We start from the raw sequence: 11733 nt of genomic DNA, 5'->3' as shown, positions 1-11733 counted from the left end.
TTAATGCGGAATGCATTAGATTCGAATATCTGTATTTATTGGTGATTGTTTTTAATTTCTAATTTTAATGAAGAACAATGAATGTCATAACTTTAGAACAATTGATAATTTTAAAAGTTGAAGCTGATTTTTAAATAAAATAAAATAAAAATTTTAAAAGTTGAAGCTGATTTTTAAATAAAATAAAATAAAGTTAAATAGATACTCCATATGTGACATATTGTAAAGTAGGTCTTAAATAAAGATTAAATTGATTGATTATGTATTTCAAAGGAGGAATTGATTGAAGGACCAAGAAACATGGACAAGTGTTACGAGGTTAAAGAATCAAATATTTTAGGTTTAGTGAAAAACTATTACACTAATTAAATGGAAAACACATGATATATTTCGAGATCGAGGTCAAGTGATTGAGCCCACTCTTTAAGAAAATAAATAAGGATTTTATATTTTTCTTGTTCTAAGATGGCTGCTTTAAAAGGCTCAATGTATATTAATCGTGAACTCCAATTTTCTTGCTTTATTTAACTCTCTCCTATTTATTTACACTCGCATATTTATTTATACTTTTCTCTGTAAGCCTTTTACTTTGACCAGACAAGAGGAAATGGGCAGTAAATAAATGTGCACATAATAATATGTATTGGGAAAAGCTAATTTAAAGAAGCTTTCAACGTGGTACGTAAGCATTGGTTGTGGTAAAAAGTAAAAAGTAAATAAAGAAAAAATTAAAGTTTTTAAATATAGAGGCCCCAAGCAAAGAATATTTGACTTTCTTGAATTTGTGTGTTGGCTTGTAGTCACAGATTAAGAATTTAATCAGGTGATTAGCCCTTTTGTTAAATTAATCTCATTTATGTAGTTAAATTATTGTAAATGGGAATTTACCTAACGTTATGAAAGTAGAGATAGGTACTGTCAGCTTTTCTTTTTTGGTACAAAAGAGTTAAAGATTACAGGTTTTTAATCATTGTAATCGCTGACAAAAAAATTATTTTGCAATTTTACTTTATTGAACTTTATACAATCTATTTAAATATTTGAAATGAGTGGAAACTTGGCTACGAAATCTGATTTTTCTCCTTTTATCAGGGGGAGATTTATTTGTTTTAAGTATTTTATTTGTAATTACTTTTATGTTTGCAATGACACGAGATATTGGACTATAGTACATAAATATGTAGATTAATTAAAAGTTTTGTCCCTTTCCTTGTATTAATATTTAATATTGAAGTTACATTTGCAGAATACCTAATATTGCAGTACAGGACTTGAATCGGAATTCAGTCTGCAACAGGCAAAAAATAATGGATTGGAATTTGGATTTCAAGGTTTCTAACTAGATTTTTATTTGTTTTTGTGGAGGAATATTCATCGAAATTTATTGAGAATTTATGAGTGGGCGCGTCTCATGTAAATTTCAAGGAAATTTCATTTTTTAAACTGATAATTGATGGATTAAACATTTGCAACAAACCACATTTAGAAAATTCGTAAATTTGATTTAAAAAATATTAGTGACATTTTAACTCACAATTATTATAAGCTCGTCCAATTCATACTGAAAGTAGCATGTAAGTAAAATCATTATACTTTTTTTAATTTCTACGAGTTGATTTTAGGCCAAATGATTTAAAAATAGGAAGAAATTGTGAAGATTCTCAATTTTGTATTTGGTTCTAACTTCTAATTAAGTTATTCATTACGAATAATAATATTGACTAAAGAAGCTAAAAAATCATGAATATACGGAAAATCCACATAAAATAAATCAAAATAAAATAGATTATGAAACATCATTCAAAGATCTCACATCAATTAATAACCCCAACATAAAAGTTATGAATCTTTTCAATTTGAAGCACTATACTCACAATAAAGCTGCCTATTTTGTACATTAATCACTATTTATTCCCATACTGCAACTTTTTTGTTCCCCAATTCGTATATGCCTCTGTTTGGCTACATCTTCAAAATAGCATATTCTCTGGATATTTTTAACCCAATTAATCCACCAAATTAAATTCATCCAATCAGTGCTTAAGTTGAAACCACTCCTTACTTTCACTTTTTTCTTATCTCTAACAATTAATTAAAAAATAATCTGACACCCAATTAGAATAGAGCATGTTGGTCAAAAATCTATTAAATCCAAAAGACTCCAATAATTCAGAATAAAATAGCTCCACATTATTTTTAAATAATTGGATTATCCAATCATACATTTATTCATTTAAATACTTCATCATTTGGAATAGTATTTTCTTTTCTTGTGGATTTAAAAATAAGGAATAATGATTTATGTGTGGGGCTTGTGTAATCCATTATATTGTCATAGGCAGAGTGGGGTGGGCCCCAAGTAGCCAGGGCTAAATTAGGAATTGTGGGGTTATTTTCTCCTATATTTTTTTTCTATTTTAAAATATAGTGGTGTGGGCCCCCTTTTTCTCTATGTTACCAAAGCAAATAATAAAAACAATTCTCTAAAGTTTGACAATAATAATGTCTTTAGGAAAGCAACCCTTCACCTTCTATTTCCTGAGGTTGCTTGTGAAGTGTAAATATGATATTAACAGAGGGTTTGCCAAGACCACAAGTAACCACAGGGATTTCAACTGTAGGGAACTTATGGAAGAAGCTTGGAAATTATATTTTGGTCACACCTCTTGTGGTACTAATGTTTGACTATATAATAGTACTAGTTGATTACTTGTTTTAACTTTTTTTGTCAAAATTAATTAGCTAATAATCTACATCCACAAGGGAGTTTTTGGAAAATTTTATAATAATGTCATTTTCATATTTAAAACCGTCACATCGGCTATAATATTTGGGGCAGCATGGGCAGTATATTAAGCACTACTAAGGTTGAGCTTCTTTTATTAAATTCATGAATTTTGGGTTATTATAAAATATTTAATATGGATTCAACATTATAGATATTTAATTGATATATTATGTCAAAACTGATTCAAATTATAAAAGTTATTACTACGATTTAGAGTTGAGGATAAATAACATTTTTTCCTTTACACTCCTTTATCAATGAAATAAAATTATGAAATTTTTAATTATTTTGCTATATTTTAATTCAACTTTCTATTTTGGCTTAGGATATATACATCGAAACAACGTCGTCATAAGATGTCTAGTGCAAGTATGACAATATGAGGCCTACCTCTTACTATATTTGTGGTTAATATTTTCTCTTATAAATTATTATATTGTTTTTAAATGACTCGAACGGTAAAGTTACTTGTTAGGGGAAAAATTGTGTTGATTTAGCTTCACTTTCTCATTTGCGCTTTACGTTATATATTGAGCTTATTTGTTTGTGAACAAATCCAATGAATGAATTTTGAAAATCTACTGACTATAAGGTGAAACGCCTTGTTAATTTAGCTATATTTTGTCGTTTGTGCTCGACGTTACTGAGCTTGTTTGTCATTTGTGCTTTACGTTATATATTGAGCTTGTTTGTTTGTGAACAAATCCAATGAATGAATTTTGACTATAGGGTGAAGCGTCTTGTTAATTTAGCTATACTTTGTCGTTTGTGCTCGACGTTACTGAGCTTGTTTGTTTGTGAACAAATCCATTGAATGAATTTTGAGAATCCAAAATTGGTGACATGATATAACTTATTCATTTGTGGTGAGTAGTTTTCATATACGAAATGAATTTTTTAAAGGATAAATTTAAATGATAAAATGAGAATACTTGTTAAAGATGGAAGGAGTAGAATTTAAATGGGGCTGCTGAATAGCAGGTAGCACAATTGAATTTGGATTGGAAAATTAAAAAATTGATCTAGGCAAACATGAAATAAAATAGTACTCCTGTGACTTGGATCATTATTGAGTTGGAGCAAATAATTAAATGATAATAGGCCTTAATTTAAACAAATAGAGGGGCTTGATAGGTACAATAATTACTACAATTTACAATTTCTTGTTCACTCATTTACTTGGAGAAATTTTTATATTTTTCTTGAATTTGGGATATTGTGATTTGAATGTCGAAATACTATTAATCGGATATATTAATAATTGGTTATCAAGTTTTTATGTGATGGTAGTAAATTGCTTAAAGATATAATTTGCAATCATAATTTACCAAGAATTGTGATGATACAAACAATACAAAATTCATGTCAAACCAAAAGAAAAATGAGAATAAGAACTAATCAATAAACAACAAAATTACATGACAAAACAACTTTAATAAAAGGATCGAACTAATCAACAAACAAAAAATAACACAACAAAACAACTTAAGTAAAAGGATCGTGTACTCGCACCAAACGGCATATATAAACAATACTCACACTGGAAAATCTTCTCAAACAAGTAAACCGAATAAAGATCTGATAATTAAAAAAAAAAAAAAAGCATGAAAACCACGACGACAAACAACAAAAAAAAGCAAAACTTTAGCCTAGATTGAGCAACAATTTACAAGTATTTAACTACAATTTATACTATGCGAGGATTGAAATTAAGTGTATGATACAAACTTTAGTAAAATATTTATTAATATTTTAATGAAAGTGGTCCCACTATATCGCATTACATGTGAGTAAAAATGATTTTTGATAAATAATGAGTGGTTATTTGAAATTTGTAATTTTAATTATTGATATACTTCAACTTTTATACTAATTTTCAAAGTTTTAGAACAATACAAGAGGAAAGTTTAAAAAATAGGGAAAAAATGGGAAGAAGCTTTGGAGGCGTTTACTCAAAGGTCTCAGGTTCGAGATGCGCCCTTTAAATTTATGTTCATTTAACCATTAAAAAAATATAAAAAATAGAGTGATAAAATATATAGTATAGTTAAGAATTTATGAATAATATGATTAAATAAGCTGAAAATTTATTACTACTACTAAATCAAAATAAAGTACCACTAGCTAGATTATTTTTATTAACTCATCATATCACTCAATTTATATGGAGTACTACATACTTGGTATACTCATTTTTTTTTATCTCTTAATTGGTATTTTAATGTTTGCAGTCTTATTCTCTAGTGTGGCTGCGTGAGTAATATATGCAATAATTTTTAAAGAGTGTGGAGTAGGTGAGATTATGCATATTATTACTATTATTATTTGTAATTGAATAGATGGAGAATTCACAATCTCAGACGCAATGCACTAAATTTATTTGAATAATCACAAAAATAAGTATATTATATAGTAAATTTTATTAAATTAACAATGACGTAGTGTAGTATGCCTTTATGATATTTTAAACATTTGTAATAAATATGACAGTTCCTATTGTGTAATCGATCCTTCAATCTAAGTATTCATATAAATATAATACTTAGAAACATAATTTCACTTTAAAAAGTACGACAGTATGATCATTGATTCGTGGCATAACTAATTTAATTAGACAGTATGATCATTGATTCGTGGCATAACTAAATTAATTATTAAAGTACATGTGTGATTATAATAGATATAAATATGTCAATATGATCGATGATAACATGGGTGAATATTAATTAAGCCTTGCCATTTACCAATCTAATTAAAACCTGTCCTCACCCCCAAAATCAAGCTTTAGTCGTAACTGTTACGTCAATTATTTGGGATTTTGATTAGATACCTTGATTTATTAATAAAATAGTGACAAGTTGATTAAGATGTGTATATAATACTAAATTTCAAGATAATCAAACATCAAGCAAAGTACACTAGGGGAATAAACGGTAGGTGTCGTAATAAATTAAGCCCTAATCCATGGTGAAGTGTAGGATAGGATTAACTTGTTCAAGATAATATATAAATAATTACACGCCTCATTATTTTAACCTTTTTACGTATGAGATATAATCTAACCTAGTCTAAGATAATAGTAGTATTTATTTTTAATTCTTAGAAGTAAAATTTTGAAATTGAAAGTTATATTCAATATTTAAATTGAGGTGACGGGTATGCTTTCATTTATTGATGCGTATCTGATATAGAAAGAAGTTTATGTATCGATCACAATTCAATGAATAAAACCGTATGGAGTACTATCTAGCCTCCGTAAAATCAACAACTTTAAGGAGAAAATCGTACATTGTGAACAATTTAATTATTTTGTTTCCTTTTATTAAAAGGTAAAAAATTGAGTTTAAAACAATTTTCACTAGAATTGAAAGGATTTATTATGTAAAATCGACGGTCCCCTACAGGTCATTTTCTAAAGAAGATAAACATAAAAAATCAGGTTTAACGTATAATTAACTAAACTAATTGAGATTAACAAATAATTTTGTACTTATCTTGGGGTGGTTGAGAAAACTAGAAAAAAGGAAGGTATATTTAGGTTCGATATCTTCACCAACTCTGAAGTAACTAAATAGTTGTTAAATACACCAAATTCAGCCAGTAGATCATCAGCAATCATTTAAGTGCGAATTAATTAATAGGGTTAGAACTTATTTGATAAGCCAACTCTGATTTAAATATATCATGAGCAATTAATGATTGATCATATTTTATATCGCAACTTTACTCCGCAAGTGTGACATATAAAATTGGATTTGATCAAATGAAAATTTTATTTGATTAATTAATCCAAACTAATGGTAGTACTATATTTTTAACAACGAGTCATAATTAAGCCTCTTTTTTCTTAATAATGCATAGAGTCATTAATTTGTTATTTTTGTAGAGGGAATAGTCATTAATTAAAATCTTGATAGCATATGTAGATTAATTTCACTTGGCAATTTACATTTTAAAATTCCATGGCTATATAGATACTAGTACTATATTTTTCCTAATTAAATCACTTTTTTCCAATTTAAAAGTCATTGTTGATAAACACGAGCTATTATAAAAGTAAGTCGATTGAATTTGTTATGCTTAACTTTATCTAGAAAAAAGTCGATGAATATATTTGATTGTCATATGATCTTGAATGACGGAACAAAATAAAAAAAATTCGAGTTTCAACATGTGACAATCTCTCATATATGCATTCAAATATGTTCAAATTGTAATCAAATTAAAATTTATATCTTTGCAAACAGTTTCATTAAATATAAAGTAAATTTATTTGATATAATTGAGCAGCAGATTTAGTGATTACTTAAGTTAAGGATTTTATTTATAATAAACAAGGTTTAACATAACAAGTTCATTTTGGGCTTCATCTATTAGGACCATAACCTTTTTGCTTTCTTTCTTACACAAAACTGAAACAATTAACCATTCTTAGCTAACAGAATTTCTTCGTTCAAAGATCTAAACTTTTTTTTCAAATCTATTAGTTTTCACAGTATTAACAATTGAGTACAACAGTGAATTGTAATATAAATAAGATATATAAACTGTAATAATTACTCAATTACTATACCGACCAATTTGCATTAATTTGTTGCTTAAGTCAATTTAAAGATTCTTTTTAAAAAGTCAATTTAAAAAAGACCATATATATCTATAGCACCTTGAAAGTTTATCCATTAATTAAAGTGGATCATTAATTGGGCTAATCTCAAAAGGGCCTACTCTAACATGCTTGTAGCTATCCAGTCTAGTTAGATCCACCCTTCTTTACCCAACATTAATTAGGATCTACTAATTAATCCTCTACGACGTCGTTTGGTTTGATTGGTATTTGGTAGACATACTAATTAATTAAATAATTCAACTTTACCAGATGTTTGATTTTGTCATTGTCGATCTACACCCTAATCATCGAATTTAATGGTTATGTTTATCACCCTACGGTCAATCAATTATTTAAGAGTAAGTATGTCTTATTAATTGGGCGTTTACCAAAAAAATGTCCCACTATTTTGGGTGACTATCATTTAGTACTGGTCGTTTCATTTTTAGGAATAAAATTTTCTGTGCAGAATTTCTAGTACTCAGAATATCGATGTGACAACCAAAATGACACGTCAATCGAATAATCGATGTATAATTTTGGGACATCGATATGTAATTTTGGAAAATCGACGTGTAATTTACGTTGTCACATCAATATTCCAATAGGCAAAAAAAATTTCAATCTACCTTTACCTATATTATTTAATCATCCTCCAATCTACTATAACACAGAATTCCAAAACTACATCCACACACACAGTGTGTGTGTGTGCGTGGGTGTCAATATGCCACATCTAGATCTTCAAAGCCTTATCTAAACTGAATGGCTCATCATTCATCAAAGTTGCAGTTTCTTGGACCACTCTTGATACATCAACAACTTCACTATCAACATAAAAACTTTTACCATTTATGGACTATGACAGCTAACTACTAAAACCATCTTTAGAGAGAGTGGTGAGCAATTAGGCATTATGTGTACCAATCAAGAAAGCAACTATTAAACAGCAATAGATTCAATCTTCAGACAGCAGAGAAAAGGCATTCAATAGCATTGAACAACAAAGAATAAACCAGTAGCAGCTTAACAGTACAAGCATATCATGGATTATTAGATAGAAATGCACTGAATTCGAATGGCAAGAACGAGGATTCAGGGCCTGAAATACGACTAAAGGGATACAGCATACGGAATGAGAATGAAACAAATGGGGTGGGGCGATTTCTCGCACCTTCTGCTTCATTCTTTGCCATCAGCAGCACGAAGCGAGCCAAGCTGAACAGGAGCTTGCGTCCCCACCACTTTGGACGAGCCATAGGTGGAGAGGTCGATGCCCTTAGCTTTCTCCTTCTCGAGTTGCTCCTTGATCCAGAAGTATGTGATTCTCAATCCATCCTGTGGAGATGTCGGGGATGAGTAACGTGATAAAATGGAAGTCGGTCGACAAGCAAGAAAATATGGACAATGGTACCTTAAGTTTCATAGATGGTGCCCAACCAAGTTTTTCTTTGATTAGAGTGTTGTCTGAGTTTCGACCACGCACACCCTCAGGCCCGGGAATGTGATGGATTGGGAGCTTCTTATCATCAAAGCTCAGCACAATCTCAGCCATCTCGTTCATGCTCACCATCTCATCGCTTCCAATATTGACAGGCTCCCGGAAGTCAGATTTCGTTAATCTGAAAAGAATCGATAAGATAAGCAACTCAGACCACATAAACAATCGATATTCCAACTGAAACCTCTAGTAAATGTAACATGAAAAGTAAAAGTAGCCATTTTATAGATAAACACTAACTCCAAACACCAAAACATAACAAATGAACATGTACCATCTGAGGCATTTGAGGGTTATTTTCTCCTTTCAAGCAATGTAAAAGAACAAATAAATTCTCTACCCAGCAGCATTATTCAGTTTTATGGTATAACAAACCACCACATTATATTCAGCAGTGAAATTTAAATGCAACAAAACTCCACTTATTGGGTAAATTTCATACCTTAAAACACCCTCAACACATTCATCAATGAAGGTAAACGATCGTGTTTGCTTTCCATCTCCCCACATCTCAAATTTATCAGTAGCAGTGAGTGCTTTCCTACAGAAAGCAGCTGGTGCTTTCTCCCTCCCACCTATGGCAACAGATGAAATAGATATTACACCACTCTTTTTCTTTTTTGTTTAGTTTCTCATTTTTTTGGGGAAGGGGGTGAAGTTAGGGATCAACAACAATAATTAGCATTCTAGTCTACCTTTCCATGTCCCGAATGGGCCATAAATATTATGGAACCTTCCTATGCGGCACTCAATACCAAAGTCCTTGTTGTAGTGTTTACACAACTCCTCGGTAGCCAACTTCTCTAGCCCATAAGCATCTTGAGGCTATGCCAATCACCAAAATACAGCTTATGTTGGTCATGGAAAATACAAAGCAAACTCAATTTAGTCAAGATAGGAGATGAAAACCTCTGCAGGCCATGCATCAGCCTCCTTCAAGCTCACGTTCGTCTCCAACTGCTTAAATTCAGGATAGATACAAGCACTGGAGGCATAGAAAAACCTAAACACCAAAATTAAAATCCATTTCAGTTCTTCACTTCAAATGTGTATCTTAGCGCATCAATTTTCACAAATGAAACCAACACCAAATAAGTCAAAGAAGGGAAGAGTTTAGTTGTACAAGAATCTTTTGGTCTATAACAAATGGATCTAGAATCACATAGCAGAAGTTGAATGTTCTGCATAAAAAAAATGATGATTATTTACTTCAAGTTACGTTCTATGCGAAAGATATCAGTTTTAAGAAAGAAGACCTTTTAATCCCATTAATCCTTGCAGCCTCAATCATGTTAAAGCTGATCATTGTGTTGTTGTACATGATGACCGAGTGGTTCGACTGGATGAATCCCATCCCGCCCATATCAGCAGCAAGATTGAACACATGATCAACTTTTTCAGTAACTTTCAAACAGTTATCCATCACCCTCAGATCCACGAGATGGAACTCATGACAGAACATGTCCTCAGGCATATGCTCATTTTTCTTCCAGTCAGAAGCAATGATGTAATGGCCCTCGCTCTTCAGACGCCTAGCAATATGAGAAGCAATAAACCCACCAGCTCCTGTTATTGAAATCCGGAGCTTCTCCGAGGGCCAGTAGGGCTCCCTCTCCAGCTCTTGGTAGGTGTATTCCCCGTACGTGGTTTCACCAACAGTTCCCATTCTGCAATCAGGACGGACTAATATTTACCAACCAACCCAAATAAACAAAGCAAGATAAAAACTCCACAACCAAATCTACCAAAAGAGGAGACATTGTGAACAGCCAAACTGTGCTGATACCGAATAAGTCAATCCACGAAAAATATAGACAAGCAAAATGAACGAACACCGAATAATCATAATCATAAGCATAACAATGCCACATCATTAGACTCGATCCTTCAAAAAATCGAACCTTAGGTGGGAGGATGTGGCTCACTTCCTACAGGGAATGGAATAAACATAACAAGAAACATTAAAAATCATTGAATAGTTGTTAACTCAAACTTATTATCTCTTAAGGATCAAAGAGAAACCTAAGACATATCCAACCAATATGATTCAAAACAGAGAGAATAAATGATGAATGTTTGGCATTCAACTTTACATGTTGATAGATTACAAAGAATTACTCTTACAACATAGATAATGCATAACAACAGAACTCCATTCATCAACAAAAATTGGACTTTGTTACTATTTGGCAAGAAACACAGCATATACACATAACAAAAATGCTGCTCAAATTTCAATTACCAAATTCACTCAAACCGGTATGAAAAAAAACTACTGGAATTCTAAGCCATCACTTCACACATTAATCAAAAGAGAGGCATGAATTTTACAACACCTAACTCAGAAATTGAGGTTCTCAGCCTAATTAAAAAACAGATTAGCACGTAAAATGCATGAATTTTGAAAACAAACAACAAAGCAAATGAACGAGAAACTATTCAGGAATTAAATGGGAAAGAATCAATTACCTGAGGATGATTAGAGTAGAGATGCGAATAGAGGAGAATTCTGCAAATAATTATCTTTGAATTTGAATAGATATGTGCTCTATGATTGCGCTATTTATACATACAACAGAAGCTATTTTCTGAATTTGTGAGGACATAAAATGAAGGGGGCCTATAAGGATATGATTTTGGTTTTGAAATAAATAAATTTATGTTTTTTTTCTTCTTGTATTTTTACCTGTATATATCTTGCTCAATTTTCCAGAAATTCAAATATGTGAGACAATTTAGAAAATTATCAAAGTTACTGTCCGTTCTATAAAAATTGTCTCATTTTGATTGGATACAAAAAATATAATGAAAAGTGAGTTGAAAAAATTAATGGAATGT

General features: G+C 30.8%; 1 protein-coding gene across 1 annotated transcript; it reads right to left on the bottom strand.

Moving 5' to 3' along the window:
* Positions 1-8366: 8366 nt before the first annotated feature.
* Positions 8367-11516, bottom strand: LOC125202055 (GDP-mannose 3,5-epimerase 2). The gene is made up of 7 exons (XM_048100373.1): positions 11365-11516; positions 10152-10562; positions 9805-9898; positions 9591-9720; positions 9338-9470; positions 8809-9016; positions 8367-8732 (listed from the first exon to the last, which is right to left on the bottom strand). Exons 2-7 carry the CDS (start codon positions 10559-10561, stop codon positions 8577-8579), a joined length of 1131 nt encoding a protein of 376 aa, XP_047956330.1. The 5' UTR covers position 10562; positions 11365-11516; the 3' UTR covers positions 8367-8576.
* Positions 11517-11733: the final 217 nt, after the last annotated feature.

The sequence above is a fragment of the Salvia hispanica genome, chromosome 1 (assembly GCF_023119035.1).
Source record: "Salvia hispanica cultivar TCC Black 2014 chromosome 1, UniMelb_Shisp_WGS_1.0, whole genome shotgun sequence".
Classification (NCBI taxonomy): Eukaryota; Viridiplantae; Streptophyta; class Magnoliopsida; order Lamiales; family Lamiaceae; genus Salvia; species Salvia hispanica.
The sequence above is the reverse complement of the archived record's forward strand: the minus strand, read 5'-3'. Positions and strand labels throughout refer to the sequence as shown.

What these genes read in the sequence shown, in the direction of transcription:
- LOC125202055 (XM_048100373.1), bottom strand. Translation starts at nt 10,561, where the DNA reads ATGGGAACTGTTGGTGAAACCACGTACGGGGAATACACCTACCAAGAG. An exon ending in TGTGTTGAGGGTGTTTTAAG is followed by an intron (nt 9,017 to 9,337) that starts GTATGAAATTTA and finishes GATTCTTTTCAG; the next exon opens with ATTAACGAAATCTGACTTCC. An exon ending in CACCATCTATGAAACTTAAG is followed by an intron (nt 8,733 to 8,808) that starts GTACCATTGTCC and finishes ACATCTCCACAG; the next exon opens with GATGGATTGAGAATCACATA.